Source organism: Sinocyclocheilus grahami, unplaced genomic scaffold, assembly GCF_001515645.1.
Source record: "Sinocyclocheilus grahami isolate Dianchi unplaced genomic scaffold, SAMN03320097.WGS_v1.1 scaffold664.1, whole genome shotgun sequence".
Lineage (NCBI taxonomy): Eukaryota > Metazoa > Chordata > Actinopteri > Cypriniformes > Cyprinidae > Sinocyclocheilus > Sinocyclocheilus grahami.
The window spans coordinates 538440-557139 of NW_015505843.1; the positions used below are offsets into that span (position 1 = coordinate 538440).

Below are 18700 nucleotides of genomic sequence, written 5' to 3' on the forward strand. Positions count from 1 at the left end.
CAGGCCAATATAATAATATAACATAATATAACATAATATAATATAATAATTAAAAAAGTTTATTTAATACTTGGAAAATGTAGTTTATTTAGCACTTAGAACTTTAGAAAAAGGAGGAAAAAACAGATGGAGAGAAATGTGCTTTTTCAGGGTATATACAGGAATCATGGAGTTAAATTTAATACCTTTGAAGACCTTTTTTAAGTCTCTTTCCATACATTTTAAGACCTCATCTCCACTCCAAGTTTTAACCGGTTACATCGGCGACACTTTAACCTTTACTATATATTGATTGTAAGATAGCACAACTAAAAAGACTTACTTTGTGATAACTCCTTATCAATACAACATAATTCAGAAGGGAGGGAACGAAGCACAAGACAATTAACTGAGTGACTAACCCAATGCAACCCAAGAAACAAGAATTAGACCAATAAACAAAACTGACCAAACTTATTGAGGAGGGAAAATAAAGCTCTCCGAGCTAACGGGGCAACGAGTTCACACAGTATATTCGAAAGATGTATTTGTCACATCAACTCTTATAACTGTCTGCAAACCATAGCTGTTTTGTGGAACACTTCTCATGACAAACATCTGACTGATCAGACAGTTTACCTGTGATTACGGAGTGCTTGATTCGATACAGACTTGACAGAGTGTCAGTACTGCTGCTACTGCACCTGATCATGTCTGAATGATCATGGATTCAGGTAAAATAATGATCACAACTATTACATCATTTTAATTGTGCATCCCAAGACCATGCCAGCAATAAAAAAAAATACAGCCCAAAGTAGCCAAATTACCATTTCCCAAATATAAAAATTTAATTTCCAGCCCTACAATACATATTTTACAGTCACTGTTATGCACATTTATTATAAACACAGCTCAAATACTTCATATTAGTGTGGCCCAAAACATTTAGCCGTTTTATTACAGGTAGAATGCAAAATGTTTCAGTACAAGCATTTCAACCAAATGTAATTTATGCAATATTTCAAACCTTTAACCCACTGGGGAAAATCAACCCATAGCAACAGTTTAAAAGCAGCCCAATTTCGTGGAAAAAAACAACAACAACCCTGCATCCAAAACGATGCAGGAGAGATAACTGACAAGATGTTGGAGGATTTGCTCCTCAACAGATCCCGAGCTCATTGACAAATATCTTTTATCGTAAGATGTGCTCCCTTTACACAGTGAAGCAACTGTAACTGTGTAACTGTTAACTGTTTTTTAAGAGAATGATTTCTTTCCACACCCAAAGATCAATATACACTACTATTCAAAAAAAAAATTATGTTTTAAGTCTCTTATGCTTACAAAGGCTGCATTTATTTGACAAAAAATACAGTAACAACAGTAATGTTGTGAAATATTATTGCAATTTAAAATAACTCTTTTCTATTTTAATATTTTTCAAAAAAATTGTTTAATTTAATTTCTGACAAACAATCGTAAAACAATCATACTGGCTCCAAATTTTTTGTGTAAGTTAACATTATTTAAAACATCGTAGCAAAACAACACCAAGATGTCAAATCTGTACAGAGCCCAATCTTCTTAAAATCTAATCATTGTGGAAGTGAGTGGAAGTAATGGAGTAAATGTACTTCAGTGACTCTACACAGGCAAACAACTGAACTGACTGCTCAGCCTAATGTTTTTAGTGTTGTTTTTCAGCTGCGGTGACTCAATGTTGTTGATCTGTTGTTCTCTGGGCCTAGTCTTCAGTGTGCTGTCAGTACAGTCCCAGCACAGGAAGCTGGCATCCAATGACCTACAGCAGACATCCTGAGAGGAAGTACGACCCTCGAAAACAAGAATGCTATAAAGAGGGGTGGGGGTAGCCTTGTGCTACAGCTAATGTGGCCTCCAGTGTCTGTTTAACAGTTATGGCACACATAACCCAGCTCGCTTACTCTCTAGGAAACTGACTGCCTTTTTGAATGACTAAATATCAGCGATACACAGATATACCTGTCTATAACTACTCAGTACCCAAAAGGGCAATATAGGCACCTTCATATTAATCTGAATGTGTCAGGCAGCTAGCTGTAAACATGTTGACAGTTTAACTAACTCGCCAAGCAAGATTTCCTTCAGACTTTTGCTCTGCAAAGACAGTATTTGGCTTTAAAGAGAAAACTGACTGTATAAGAAAATAGTTTTTGCTAAATTCAGCTATAGCTACACCTACTTGCCCTCTGAATGCAAGACAGGCCTAACTGAAAGAGAAGCTATTAACACTCTTGATTGGTTTGATCAATACTGTTGAACACATTTATTTACAGACACAAACAAAGTCAGGTGAGCTCCAAACGGCTGTGAAGCCACCTGTTCTAAGGAATGTAAATAAAGCCACTTTAGCATACTTTCAAAAAGAGTACTTATTGCAGAAATACTATACAAGGGTGCTTTTTTTGACTCACTTAAGTACACCTTTAAAAGTAATTTCATAGTTAGTTCTATTGTCTTTGAAATATGGTCAAAGTGTATTTATGGTAAACTAAAATATACTTTAATGCCATTTCTACTGAAACTTGTATGTCAGGTATTTAAATATATTGTATTAACACATTTGTAATGATGAAGTTGCAATTTAGCATGTTTAAAATATATTAACTTTAAATGTAATATCAAATAACACATTACAGTTAAAATTATGAAGTACACATCAAAACTGTATTTCTTTATGACAAACGATTATTAAAATGTAATGATTTAAAATGTACTTTAACATAAAACTTTTAAATTTGACATTATTGCATTATTACAAAGTACACTTTTTAAAAGTGTACTTAAGTATGTTAAGAAACAGTCATGAAAGTTTACATGCTTTAGGCGCACTTAAAGGAGTAGTTCACTTCCAGAATGAAAATTCTGTCATCATTTACTCACCCTCCACTTGTTCCAAACCTGTATGAGTTTCTTTCTTCTGTTGAACACAAATGAAGATATTTTGAACAATTTTGGTATCTGAACAGTTCATGAGCACCACTGACATCCATAGTAGGAAAAAAATACTATAGTCAATGGTGCTCATCAACTGTTTGGATACCAACATTTTTCAAAATATCTTTGTTTGTGTTTAACAGAAGAAAGAAACTCATACAGGTTTGGAACAAGTGGAGGGTGAGTAAATGATGACAGAATTTTCATTCTGAAAGTGAACTATTCCTTTAAGTGGCCTTTTTCATTAATATTTAATTAATATTATATTATCTGCAAGAACAGTTTTTTATATATACTTGAAGATTTGAAGTATACTTCAAGTGCACATTTAATACAATTAAGCACACTGAGAGTAGAGAGAAGAATGACAAGATACCATGAAGAGGTGTCTGGGTTGCCTGCTTTTCCGAGAAACCTTCATCAGAGTGCCCTCCTTGACAAAAACCTACAAAACACACAGGTGCAAGAGGCCAGGTGAGTTATGGGTAACTGTTATTTACTTAAACCTTTGATGTCAAATCACTGTTACTGATCTTTCAGGTTTTACTGCCAGTAAAAACAATAATAAGCTATAAACATCAAACCAAAAATACAGCATATGAAGCTGAATTTACCCTTCCTGGTTGGAGAAGGTCTCTTTTTCCTCTCACGCTGTAGTCGATGTGGACCAAACGAAGCAGGTTCTCCTGGGATTGCGATAGAGAAAGAATGAGAAATAGAACAAGGAAATCAAAGTGTTTATTTCTCATTTGTGGATGAGAAAAAGGAAGAGCTGTTCAGAAATGAATAGTGGTAGAAACAGAAGGTTTCTGTGACTGTATGTGACTATGTGTTTGGAGATGCCTCTGTGTCTGGCTAATTTCACACTACTCTCTTAGTTTCTGGACACCTGGGACACTTTGATGACATATCCCCTCGCTCCTTTTTCATCATGTATCAACAATACAACACACTCTCACACACAGAAACAACTCACCCCGTGCTTTAGATTGTCATTAACCTGGTCTGCGACCTCTGACACGATTACTAGCGCAGCTGTTGATAAAAAGTTGCAACCACAAGCACAATTAGTGTTTTCACAGGTCAAACATGATCAGTGGTCATCATTTTGTGAGAGGGAGACGACAACAATACCTTGTGTGTCTTCATACTCTTTCGAATCCGGAGAGAGGTTGTTTAAGTAGTCTGGATAGAATGAGATGAAAACCAAATTACTGATAAACAGACAAAACAGCTTCTACTTCACCATCTCATATTGTTTTAAACACACTCAAACAGTCTTATGTTTTATGTACAAGATCCAACATACAGTACATGATTTACAGTTCATTTTTACTCCAAACCTCAAAGTCATTGGCAGCCTTTGTATGGTGAAATTTAATCATCAGTGTTTATAAAGTGACAAATCACTCACAAGTGAAATACCATCAATCAAAATGTGAACACCAGGACTGCAAGTCAGCAACAAAGACAACAATTTTACACCTACTATAAGAATATGTCCATAAAGTGTTGAGTTTTATTATTTAATTACTGTATTTCCTTTGTTTTCTGATTCAGTTTGATGAATATAGACTCCAGACTAACGAGGGGAGGACAGGGGAGCCTCTTAAAGAAGAAGTTACAGGTCTGTGAGGGCCAGAAATCTTGCTTGTTTGTAGGTGACCAAATACTTATTTTACCGAGGAATTTACCAATTAATTCTTTAACAATCCTACAATGTGATTTTCTGGATTTTTTTTTCTCATTTTGTCTCTCATAGTTGAGGTATACCTATGATGAAAATTACAGGCCTCTCTCATCTTTTTAAGTGGGAGAACTTGCACAATTGGTGGCTGACTAAATACTTTTTTGCCCCACTGTACATGTACTTCCAACATCTACACATGCAGAACCCAATAAATGCACCCGTTATTTTTGCATTATTTCTATACTATTATAATTATTTATTCATATTTTGAATAAGCTTTTATTTTTATATTTTCAGTTTTCATTTTAGTAAAGTTTTAATTAGTTTGCTATATGTTTGTGTTATTTTTTATTTCTTTTTTAATATTTTAGTACTTAAGCTTTTACATTTATATTATTTCGGTTAGTCGCCAAAGGCAACATTTTTTATTTTAAGTTTGTTTAATATTCACATATATTTTTTCAGCTTTATTTTAATTAATTAAAGCATTTTTAAATATTTTAGTTTTAGTTACCAATAACTGAATTGCACAAATTATTCCCTTGAAAAAGAACTAAATGCGAAAATGCATTAACTATGGAAAAATGGTATCTGGACTAAATATTTGAATCATGCAGTGTTCACCTGTGAGGATCATGCGGTACTGAAGCACTCGCACAATGACCCGCAGCAGCTGGTGTTTCAGAGGAACATGAACTCCTTCTGCATTCTGTGTCTGGAATGCAAACACACATGCATATGAGAAACAGGACATAAAACACAACATACAATGCATGCAAACATATTATAACTCTAAACACAGGCATACAGAAGGTCTTGAAAAATAAAAAAAAATGCATTATCATATACTAATGCTGCATCCATGTAACATAGGACTTATAGCACATCAAGCTATTTAAATTTTTTTTAAATGTTATTCCTCATGATAAAACCTTTTTAACTTGAAGAAGCTGCCATTTTGTTGTTTTTACATGATGTCACTACGGTGAAGTAAGAGAAATCTAAAATCTTTGAAAATCCAAAACACACACACACACAAACATGCACAATAATACAATCAAGAGTTGCATGCCACCTGTGCTTCCTCTTGACCCACATGATACAGTATCATAGATACTAGGGGAAGTTGTGGCCTAATGGTTAGAGAGTTGGACTCATAACCCAAAGGTTGTGGGTTCGAGTCTCGTACCGGCAGGGATTGTAGGTGGGGGGAGTGAATGTACAGCGCTCTCTCCCACCTTCAATACCACGACTGAGGTGCCCTTGAGTAACCCCAACTGCTCCCTGGGTGCCGCAGCATATATGGCTGCCCACTGCTCCGGGTGTGTGTTCATGGTTTGTGTGTGTTCACTGCTGTGTGTGTGCACTTTGGATGGGTAAATGCAGAGCACTAATTCCGAGTATGGGTCACCATACTTGGCCACATGTCACGTCACTTTATATTATTTATTTAGATCACAATGGCACCACTTAGAAAAGCCCATTTTAAGGTTATTCAATGACCTTCCCTTTTTCCCGCTACACAAAAACCTGAGTACCTCATTCCATCCAATTTCATTCCAATTATATCATTCACTGGGAGAAAAAGTGAACAAGTGAATCAGTCAAACATGCAGTGAGAAGAAATCAATCAAGGCCTAATTGACTTTGACACGTCATTGTTCATGCTAACTCTGAGGAGCCAGAGGGGATGTGAGACGTCAGTAAAGGGCAGATAAGGGCAAATAACTTTAGACTTATGGACATCCAGAGACATGGGACAATGCTTGAGATCTTAAATGAGGAAAGGGAAAAGAGATGCCATTAATGACCTTGTGAGGGGTGTGAATGAATAGATGAAGAGATGAAGAGTTGTGGCTTCAAGAATAAGGAACACAGTCAATGGTTGTCCAGTTTGCACACCTGCCACAACATCATACCCACAACACCTCTGAAAGACACCCTCTGGCTTTCATGATCTTTTTCCATGACAGTTCTCTCAGTTTCCCTGTGTCTCTATCATAACCTCGCTGTCTTCATCATCATCATAATTCACATGTTCTGTATGTTCACATTCCTTATTTCTTTTCTCTTTGTCTACGTTTACACTGCAGTTTATCCATCGCATGATCCAACACAGATCTGTTATTTGGATGATAATGAGAACATTAAAAAAAAAACACTAAATCTGACAATTAAATAGAAAATACAACATATAGGCTACTGACCCATTCAATTTTTACACAAATCTAACTTGAAATATCTTTAAATAATATTCACCCAAGGGTGAATAAAGTGCAAAATTATGATTTCTATTCAATTTAATGTTTTATAAAATATTTAACTGCAGTTAATAAAATAAAATATGAATTATTCAAATATTCAGATATTAAATAAAATCACATATAAAATATTTTATATTTAAAATATTCAGTAAATTGATGTATTACAAATATAAATGTCTAATTTCATATTAAAATATGCAATCATATTAAATTATATTACTCACCTCTAGAGTAAACAAAGCACAAAATCATGGCAATTATTTAATTCAATATATTATAAAATATTACATTGAATTTAATAAAAATGCAATAAACTAAATACTTAAATATTCAGACATTAAGTACAATTTCATAATATATAAAATATTTAAAGTATTCAGTAAATTGCACTATGAAGTATTACACAGAAAGGTAAAAAACAGACTTGTTTAAAATAAATACTGATAAACTAAATCTACATTACAGAAACAAGTTAAAAAGTTAATGTTAATGCACATTATTTCATGTAATATCAAAATATGCAATCATATTAAATAACATTATGAAATGTGTTTATGATGTTATGTTAAGCATAAAGTTAATCTAAATTAGAAAGCGGCTGAAGCAGCGTCTGCGTGGACAGCTGATTTAATTATGGTTGTTTAAGAAGACTGCTTGGCTAATTAGCTTTTTTCCGCCTCATTGCCTAAATGCCAGATCTGTGTCTATGTGTGTCAGTGTCTTGTTCTGTCATTATCTTGTCCTTTCCACCTGTACAATTTAAGAGTAACACTGTGTACTAATAATACACACGCAAAGAAAGACCATGCCTGTTCATAGTGCATACATGATTTTGAATGCAAGAATGAATTTCTACTATAAAGTCTTCAGCGCTTTCTAATAATTCTGAGTTTACATTTGCAAATGTGCTTTTTTATTTCCACAGAATAAAAAATAAAAAGGTAATTTCAACTTTTTATCTATCAATTCATTTTTTCAGAATTAGTTTTTTTCCCAGATCATCAAATTGAGATCAATTCCCAAACAAACCACACAAAAGTCCCACATTGCGTGTCAGACCTCACCTCAAACCGTTTTACCAGATCCCCGAAAGCTTTACTCTGTCTGCAGCTCTCCTCCAGCAGTGACATGCTGCGGTCATAGTCTGAGATGTAGGTCGCGAAGGAAGAAAACTCAGCCCGGCGCATTAATATGACATCAACCACTCTCTGACTGTCCTCCCTGAAGATGAATGAGAAACAACGAGAACTTTTCAGAGGGCATCCAAGGACACTAATGCTGGCGTTATAATGGATTGTGTTACTGTAGCATCACATGTACTGCCATGAAAGAGATAAGAGTGTGTAATGTAATGTGGGCAAGAACATATTAGCTTGTCCATATTAGTATGTGGCTCAGGTCAGGTGGGGAGATGCATACAGTACAGTAGATGCAGATTGCATGCATTAGCACCTTGTAAAGGATGCATGTTATATATAACATAAGTAAGGAATTTTTATAGAATGACATGCTATAAAATGTGTTCATAAATGTGTAAATTTTGCGTCTGTTGATGTGCATTATTTCAGTGTACAACAGTGTAATGTGTTTAAGTTTGTGTGTTCTCACCAATGTTTAATGCGGGTCTCCAGCTCACTGAGGATCTCATTGTGCAGGTGGTAGGCCTGAGGAAGAGTGCTCAGGATCTCGTCCAACTTCCCATTTTCTAACAGAAGTTCCTCGTCATCTCCTGCTGACTCCACTGCCACCCTGAAATCCTGGAAGAACATGGATTGGCATGAGGAATCATGAAACTATATATTTCAAGATGGTTCATAATAGTTTTTTCATCAGAACAGATTTGGAGAAATTTAGCATTATATCACTCACCAGTGAAACCTCTGCAGTGAATGGGTGCCATCAGAATGAGAGTTCAAACAGCTAATAAAAGCATAAAAAGTAATTCACACTACACCAGTGCACTGATCAAGCACCATTTACAAGCCAAAACAGTTCAAAGCAGTTCCAAACAAATATATTGGTGGATTTTGATGTGAGAAGTGTTGTGATGTGAGACGAAGCGTCATTATGGATTATGGACTGGTATTTTAGCCAGTCACTATGGTTTAAAGTGAAAAGCGTCTTAATGATGAATTTGTTTCTTACAATCATACAGTTTTTCACTTCAGAAGACATTAATTGACAGACTTTAGGGGTGAGGATTACTTGTGAATTATTGCAATATTTTTATCAGCTGTTTGGACTCATTCTGACGGCACCCATTCACTGCAGAGGATCCACTGGTGAGCAAGTAATGCTAAATTTCTCCAAATCTGTTCCAAACCAACCAAATCTGTTCTGAAACTAACTCATTTACATCTTGGATGGCCTGAGGGTGAGTACATTTTCAGTTAATTTTACATTTTGGGGAACTATTCCTTTAAATATTTTGTACTGTATGATGATTTCAGCTGCCAATAAAAGTGTACTAGTGACATGACTGATCGTGTTTAAATCCATTCCACAGGATTCCACATTCCATTTTCAAAATCAGAATGTGCTTTATTTGCCAAGTGTGCACAAACACATGAGTAATTTGGAATGAAGCTCTAGATACTTATATACATACACATCCAACAGGACAGTTAATAAATTTGTAAATTAATAAACAAGTAAATATAATCAAAACTGTACTGTAACATACATAAAAAAAAAAAAATGAGTAGAATTATGGTAAAAAAAAACTTTACAGCAATTTACATCTAGATTGAGTAAGCATAAAGCTTAATGAACAGATGTTCACATTAAGTATTGTATATACTTAATTTACTGTATAAAAATGTAGTTACAGTACATGATACATATTCTATCTATAGCCTAACACCTGGGTTGAATATCATAAGGATATTGTTCTATAATAAAACAGCTAGATAGCAGTGGCTGTGCTAGATGTTCAAAGTGGTGATATACAGTAGAATTCATTGTTTATATTAATAACAGTGGCAAAAAAGTTAAACAAAATGGAAAGAACTATACCAACTTGAAAGTGATTCCGTGCAAATACATAAGAAAATGTGTACTTGTCCTGTCCTCTCGTGACTGTGAATTGAACTCTGACCACATTCATCCCTCAGGATGAGCTCCCAGGCTTAAACTACTGGATTGAGCTAAAAGCAGCCTGTGCACAAGCCTCCAGCTTTGACACAATTTTTGCCCACAATAACACCCGTCAAGGGAACATGTTATTAGTTTCTGCTGAATATATTTGTTTTGGTCATAACAGACAGTTAAATTGAGTGGCCATGAGCTGGCCTGTTCGGGGACCACTAGCCTGATGGCTAGATCCAGAGAGGATTTATTTACTTGACCTACTATACATACACGTCATGTACCTTATGAATCGCCTAGAAGGGGGTCAAATCTGCTCTGAAATGTCTTCACAGGCAAAGCCGTTAGGGTATGTGTATCCGTCATGAGGAAAGTGATGACATAAAACAAAGTCTGACATGTATGCACACACAGACGTGTAAGCAGTCATGCTGGGAGGTGGTATGCTGGAATTCCTTTCTGAGCTTCACACATGAATCAATGCATATCGATCACAGCCGTGTCAGCATTTGTCAATGCCCTCATAAATAACTCAGAGCTGTTTTACAGTCCTCCTAGGTACTATGAAACTTGTTTCCTCCGATAGCATTTCAATAGCTGAAACTCCCTGACAAATTTCCAAATGTTCATTGCAATGAAATTGCTTTGTTTTACAGTCGCCTTCTCAAGTCTCATTACACTTTTATTGCGTTCTAAAGTCAGACGCATAAACCACGACACAGGAATGAACTGGCTGGTGGGAGATACTTGTATTCTTGTATCCGTTTATACTTCTGCATGCTATTCACTTCTCGCTCAAGACCAAAAAAAAAGAACCAAGCTGCAAATTCTCAAAAATCACATGCCTAGCAACCTGCATTAAAAGCATAACTTTCCATTAGGGACAGGTTCTGGAAATTCTTTGTATTTTTGTGTTATTCAATAACAAACAATGGAACAATAGAGCACATGTTCTGTCCTTTAGTGTTCTGACGGAGCACTCTGTTCCTTTCAGAGTACACAAAACAGAGAGACTGAGAGAAATATAAAAAAAATAAAAAAAATAAAATGGGAAGAATGACAAGCCAAGAAACCCAGGAAAATGTTTTTACTAAGATTTGTACCTAAAATTTGCAATGAGAAATGAAAGAGAAATAAAAAAAATATATAAATGAGACAACTGCTGACATAAAGTATGAGTATGTAGCTATAAAATACTGTAAATCTTTTTTTTTATTAATTCAGCAAGGACATAACTAATTGATCATAAGTGGCAAAGAGATAATATTACAAAATATTTCTATTTCAAATAAACACTGTTCTTTTGAACTTCCAAGGAAAAGTCTCCATTTGATCTCAATTTACTGCAATCTCACTGAGAACTCGTAAGTACATTTTTATTAAAAAATGTAATGCAGTGACTTTATTTGTGCTATTTTGCTTTGTTTCTTCAGCTTGTTCATCTATAGAACCAAACAGTACTATCAAGTACATTTAAGAGATGCTAAACCTAAAAACTGTATAAATCCCCATACCACAGTGGGGAAGGCAACACCCTTAAAGTCACCATTGACAGCAGCTGAACACTGACTTAATGATGTCATAGTGGACAGAGAATCAAGGTGACTCAGATCCTCCAGCTCATTATTATTCAGCGCAGCACAGAGAGAGTGATTAATGACATCTTTATCTTTTCCACATACCCACTAATTGTTAAATGCATTATAAATATTTATAGCACATCAATATCAAACTGAACGTTCTCCCAAACGAAAGCTAGACATGAAATACTATTGCAGCAATGCTCTGATGTGCCTATTCATTTGGCTCCATTCACGATCCCTCCCATTATGCTGCTCAATGTAAATCTACGGCATTATGTACGAATAAGGGGAGTTATAATTACAGTTCTACTGTAATACAATACAGCATATGCATACGAGGCACATAGGCATGTATATGATTAGCATTCTTTAGTCGTTAATAGGACAGCGATTCTATTGACTATGGCTTATTTTATTCAAATGAGGCAATTAAAATGGTGAATATGAAGTATAGTAATTTACAAGAGGTGCACCGTATGAAGAACTCTAGTTCCCACTGGATTGTGTTAAATTGCTCCCTCAGCCCCACCTCGACTTGATAATTGGGATACATATTGTATTAATCATGAAAACAAAAGTGCTAAATCTGGTTACGAGGTTACAGTCTAGAGGGCAATGTTTAAAACAATAGGTTACAGTTTTTTCTGGCTAATCTCATCACTCACACGGACCCTGCAAGCCATGCACACACAAACACACACAGCCCTATAGGGAACCAGGTTAGAAAGACACTTGGCTGTCAGAGTGGGAGAGCTAATGAAAACAAATGATAACTTAAATTGGACACAGTACATGACAGAGCAATATTAAGTACAGTGAAGAACCAATGAATTCAGACACACAGTAAAACTCTCCTTCTACCAGACATTGAATCTTTTTTTTTTGCTCATTTATCGTCACAAACTGGCGTAAATACAATCAAAAAGTCAAAACTTTATTGGCATAATTGTCAGGTGTTTATTTGCAAAATATGGTAGTATATTAATAATACTAACATACTATAAAGAAAGTTAATTAGGTAAAGCGCTACACGAACTGAAAGGGGAAATTAAGCATAACAATAAATAGGCTATAAAAATATAGCCCTAACCAGTTAATATAATAATATTATTATATTAGCCTACAGTTATATAATAATGATAATAATAATAATAATTATAATAATAATATACAAATATTAAATAAAAAGACAATAAGTTAACGGATTTACAAGACTGTGGGATGGATAAAAATGTTTTATCCATGTGTGATAATCGCAGGTTGCTATGGTCACGCAGGTTTGTTTACGTATTAAACTTGTGGCCACAAAAAAAATATTTATTAAATAAATAAACAAGTACTTTTTAATTTTCATAATTTGCAGTGCATGTATAGTGCCACAATCAATCAATAATCAATAATTAAATAAAGTTTTCAATACAAGTTAAGCTGCGATACCAAACAGGACCACAGGGAGACGCCAAAGACCACTAAAGCTCCTGCCTTGACCTGACTGTAACTATGGGCGAATTCCAAACGGAAGTGAGCATCCCTATGCCCTACTCCCTACGAAGGGCAGAGCCCTTGAAGTGTGTTTTTTGAGGGGTGCAGGTAATTACTGTCTCGTATAAGCGTTTGGAACTCCCTTGGCGAAGGGAATGACTGACCAAATGTTACTTTGTCAACGCTGCACGTGCATGCAGCATTCAGCACTCCATCAGTTTTCAAATAAATATTTATTATTATTATTATTATTTTATTCAAATATTGTCTAATTGTGTCTTATTTACTATCAAACGTTTTCAAACTAAACTTGCTTAAACTTGCTTACACTAACCGTCTTAAATCATATTTCTATCACTGACGAAAAATATGACAAATCTAATTAGCCTATTCTATTTACGTTTGTATGTGAACTCGAAATCAACCCAAACTTTGCTTTAAAAAGCATCGCAAGATCTCCTAACCGAAGATCACATGATCACAAATGGAAATCACTTCCGTGAAGTGACCATCGCATGTTCCCTTCGCTAACGGACTTATGGAAGGGCCCTTCGTGAAGGGAATCAGTTGTTCACTTTCGTTTGGAACGTCCCTTCAAATGTCATCCGCTTCTCGAAGTGCCCTTCAAGGGCGCAAAAAAGCCATTTGGAATTCGCCCTATAATATGGATCTATTCAGAATCACTAAACCTCTGACCACCACATAATCTAAAACACCTTCAGCCAGCATCCAGTATAAAACACACTTTGCTTTTAAGCCAAATAACGCTGAAAATAATAATTTACTGACATCTGGACGTAAGTCACTATTCTCTCTGCAATCTCTGATGAAATCGGCCATGTTTTCTCTGCATTAGTGCTGTTTTGAACTTACTGTCTGAATTCGCTTACTGGATCCTTGGTCTTTCCAGGAGTTTACCGGTTTTAAATGATGTGATCGCAAAAACCTGCTTCTTTTCATTTTTAAGGTATTGTTTTGGTTATAATGTACTGATTAAAATTAGTAATCAAAAACAGGACCACAGGGAGACGCCAAAGACCACTAAAGCTCCTGCCTTGACCTGACTGTAACTATGGGCGAATTCCAAACGGAAGTGAGCATCCCTATGCCCTACTCCCTACGAAGGGCAGAGCCCTTGAAGTGTGTTTTTTGAGGGGTGCAGGTAATTACTGTCTCGTATAAGCGTTTGGAACTCCCTTGGCGAAGGGAATGACTGACCAAATGTTACTTTGTCAACGCTGCACGTGCATGCAGCATTCAGCACTCCATCAGTTTTCAAATAAATATTTATTATTATTATTATTATTTTATTCAAATATTGTCTAATTGTGTCTTATTTACTATCAAACGTTTTCAAACTAAACTTGCTTAAACTTGCTTACACTAACCGTCTTAAATCATATTTCTATCACTGACGAAAAATATGACAAATCTAATTAGCCTATTCTATTTACGTTTGTATGTGAACTCGAAATCAACCCAAACTTTGCTTTAAAAAGCATCGCAAGATCTCCTAACCGAAGATCACATGATCACAAATGGAAATCACTTCCGTGAAGTGACCATCGCATGTTCCCTTCGCTAACGGACTTATGGAAGGGCCCTTCGTGAAGGGAATCAGTTGTTCACTTTCGTTTGGAACGTCCCTTCAAATGTCATCCGCTTCTCGAAGTGCCCTTCAAGGGCGCAAAAAAGCCATTTGGAATTCGCCCTATAATATGGATCTATTCAGAATCACTAAACCTCTGACCACCACATAATCTAAAACACCTTCAGCCAGCATCCAGTATAAAACACACTTTGCTTTTAAGCCAAATAACGCTGAAAATAATAATTTACTGACATCTGGACGTAAGTCACTATTCTCTCTGCAATCTCTGATGAAATCGGCCATGTTTTCTCTGCATTAGTGCTGTTTTGAACTTACTGTCTGAATTCGCTTACTGGATCCTTGGTCTTTCCAGGAGTTTACCGGTTTTAAATGATGTGATCGCAAAAACCTGCTTCTTTTCATTTTTAAGGTATTGTTTTGGTTATAATGTACTGATTAAAATTAGTAATCAATAATTAATTATTATTCTAGCTCTCCTGACATGCTCTCTCGCCCCACACATTGAAAACCCCTGCGGTAGACCGACTCCGTTTGAATTCCTTCATGTGAATTGTTGAGATGAGAGGTGACCCCTCCTGGTAGTGTGCTTTATATAGTGTCATTTCTAATCACCCAGACACTGACGCTTTGACTCTAAGTACCGGCAACATGTCAGAAGTGAAAAAGTGCCGCTACGATAAAGACTAAAATATTGAAGTGAGTACCGGCCCACTTCAAACACTGTCATTCCCTCAACATAAGTCGAGGCCACGAGAAATGGATGTTGTTCCCTCAACATAGCATCTCGAGGCCACAACTTCACATTGCGTGGCCACGACATAAGGATATCGTTACCTCTACAAAATGATCTCGTGGCCACGACATATTACCATGTTTCCACGAGTTAATATGTAGTGGCCTTGACAAAACTAAGTGAACCAAACATGCCCCCTCCCGGTCACCGTAGTAATTGCCCAAAATGCTTTGTTCGACTTTTCAGAGAGCATCTACTCTTCCCTGTGGATGACCTCTGATCTACTTTCTGTGCAATCTGAATTTCTGCGTTTTGAATTTTAGAATATTGAATTTGATGTTCTGAATTTCTTCTTCATCTTGAAAACTGTATGAAGCTGTATTTTTAAAAACTGGATATTTGCATTCTAAGAATTCAGAACAAAAAATCCACTGTTTGAAAATACATGTCTATAAAACTCTGCCATTAAAATTTTTTAATTGTGTTAAATTTCAAATGTTTAATATACAAGTAAAAAAAATAATCTAATTCAAAACTATGTTAAATGCCACATAATATTCAGTTTTGTTAAATGACACTTGTCAATAATTCAAATTTACACAATTCAAATTCAAATAGTTTTGTCATATTTTAAGCTCCATATTTTTTGAGCCTGGTTTGGTTTTATGAAGATTTAAAAAAAAGACTGGATTAATTTTTATCATTCTAAGATGGCTGTGTACACACAATTTCAACACACATTTCTGTCCAAACACCTTGTAAAAGTGGATCTTGCATAATAGGTGCCCTTTAATTTAACTTAATGTACTAACAAAACTGATATAAAATAAATAAAAACTATATAGACAAAAAAAAATAAAAAACAGACATTTTTTTATTACTAAAACTAAGGCAACACTGGTTCAGCAGGTTCAGCAAGTCATACAGGTTATGAATGAGTAAATTATGACATATACTTCATATTTGGGTGAACTATCCCTTTAAAATCACTTAATATGTCTTAAACTGATTGACTCTCTCAAAAAAAAAAAAAAAGGAAAAGGGAAGTCGAGTCAATTCACTCATATTGACAAGTTATTTGGGGTTTATTGCCAGAACTGATGTGTTTTTATGTTTAGAAGTGACAAGGCTCATGAGAAGATTTCCAAAACAAAAGCCTGGTGCGTAGGTATTGCGTCACTCACAGGCCGACTTTTTCAAGACAAGGTTTGTCAAGGCCAGGAAGTCTCAGTTACTGAAACAACACTGATAACGGTTTGTAAAACCCCCACCCGAGTGTGTGTGTGTGTGTGTCTCTCAATGTATGTGTATGTGTGTAAAGGTGCAATGTACATTTGTGCATTTGCAATTGGTTGCCAAGACAGAAGACACAGGTAGTGACAGCAGCAGTAAAATACTAATTTGGGAGCCCTTTTACAGGACCTTTGCCTTTCTCATGAAATCAAATCTGTTTTACAAAGGTTGTGTCATTTCAAATCCATGAGTTTTGCCTATGCAAATGTCACCAAAATTATGTTACGGTAGGACTAGGGTGGTTCCCAGGGTGTTGCTATCTGGTTGCTAGGGCATTGCTTAGTTGTTAAGATGTTCTGGTCTGATTGCTTAGGAAAGTAATAGCATACCTCTCCTTAACAACATGCATGACTTGAGGTATCATTCATGTCTGTAGAACCAAGTATGAACCAGAAGTATGAGCAATGGTAATAACGGTGCTTGCCTTAACAATCAAAACTAAATTAGGTTGCATTCATTGAACATAATTTCACTGGTCACAGCGCAAGTCAGTATCATCAAGAGCAAAACAGATGACTCACATACGAACTGGTAGCAAACTTACTAGCTGAGGACAGAATGTCTCTGTGAGCTGTATACATTACCATAATTGTGTGAGATGAGCTTATGGATTCAGTGGCTTTAACCTGCTTGTAACGTCCTCACAGAAGCAATAAGCCACAGAGGTCTTGGATAGACAAGACAAGTATATGTCTACACATTGCTAAACATAAACCTCTGTTATAAAGCCCTATGAGTGATTTGTCGGAGTGGTAAACAGCCATCATTTTTTCATGTTTGCACAGATTTGTAACTGAATTCCTAATTTACACTACTGTTCAAAAGTTTGGGGTCAGTAAGATTTTTAAGGCTGCATTTACTTAAATAAGAATACAGTAATACTGTGAAATATTATTACAATTTACAATAACTGTTCCAATAACTACAATACATTTTATGTCATTTATTCTTGTGATGGCAAAGCTGAATTTTCAGCAGTCATTACTCCAGTCTTCAGATAATCTGAATGATCCTTCAGAAATCATTCTAATGTGCTGATTTGGTGCTCAAGAAACATTTCTCAGTATTATCACTGTTGAAAAAGGTTGCATTACTTAATACTTTTCTTTACTACTGCATTAATTGCTGATTTTTTTTTAAATATTAGTTCTTTAGAAAAGAAAAATCTTACTGACTCCAAACTTTCAAATGATAATGTATGCAAAAAACTTATCTGTGACCATTGCAGTTCGACCACAATTATACTTTACAATTATAAGTTACATTTGAATATATATTATATCAGGGGTGTTTCCTTCAAGGAGGCAAGGGAGGCAGTGTCTCCTCTCCTCAAAAGTGGATGAGAAAATAATCGATATTACAAAAATAAAACAACGCAAATATGACTATGACATTAAAAGTCTAAAAGTCACTTGTTTTTATAAAGTAACACTGTCCAACAGCGACACCCACAGGTAAAGTTACAGCCGGAGGCTTGCCTCCCTTTGGTCCATAGACTTTCTACAGAGACCCTAAAGCGTGCCGTGCCGGGAAAGTCACGTGAGAGGAGGCGATGCCTCCGTCACGCTATAATTGGATATGATCGGTTATGATTGGATGTGATTGGTTCGTGTGATAAATTCCGCCTCCTGTTTTTGTGCGAGCTCTCAGCCTGAATGAAGACAATGATGGCATTATTGACTAATTATAAAGTAAATAAACAGCTCTCCTGCTTAGATATCACTGCTTTGTGTCACATCAAAATGAAACATGAAATTACTTGAAAACGTGATGACTGTGTCAGTTTTTAGTGAGCATTCAGCTTGATGAAATGAAAGATGTATCTTCGTGCCTGTGACAAAGTTTACAGGGCTTTTATGACGATGACCCGAAAATAAGTTGACTATTAAAAAGAACAGCTGAACATCAGTTCTCAAATAAAAAACCGAGTGTCTATTTACAAGTGCAAATAGCCCACCTTGTTGGCAGAGGCTATTTACACTAACTCCGCCCATC

The 18700-nt window shown here is 35.7% G+C and overlaps 1 protein-coding gene across 1 annotated transcript in view; it reads right to left on the reverse strand.

Moving 5' to 3' along the window:
• The window catches only part of LOC107558882 (FYVE, RhoGEF and PH domain-containing protein 5-like), a 42852-nt gene that overhangs the window by 11018 nt on the left and 13134 nt on the right, over window positions 1–18700 (reverse strand). Inside the window, exons 6-12 of the mRNA XM_016242576.1 lie at window positions 8524–8672; window positions 7980–8136; window positions 5276–5366; window positions 4096–4146; window positions 3938–3996; window positions 3576–3647; window positions 3338–3406 (exon numbers count right to left, since the gene is read on the reverse strand). Of these exons, the coding sequence (XP_016098062.1) occupies window positions 3338–3406; window positions 3576–3647; window positions 3938–3996; window positions 4096–4146; window positions 5276–5366; window positions 7980–8136; window positions 8524–8672 (648 nt within the window). The remainder of the gene's footprint in view (window positions 1–3337; window positions 3407–3575; window positions 3648–3937; window positions 3997–4095; window positions 4147–5275; window positions 5367–7979; window positions 8137–8523; window positions 8673–18700) is intronic.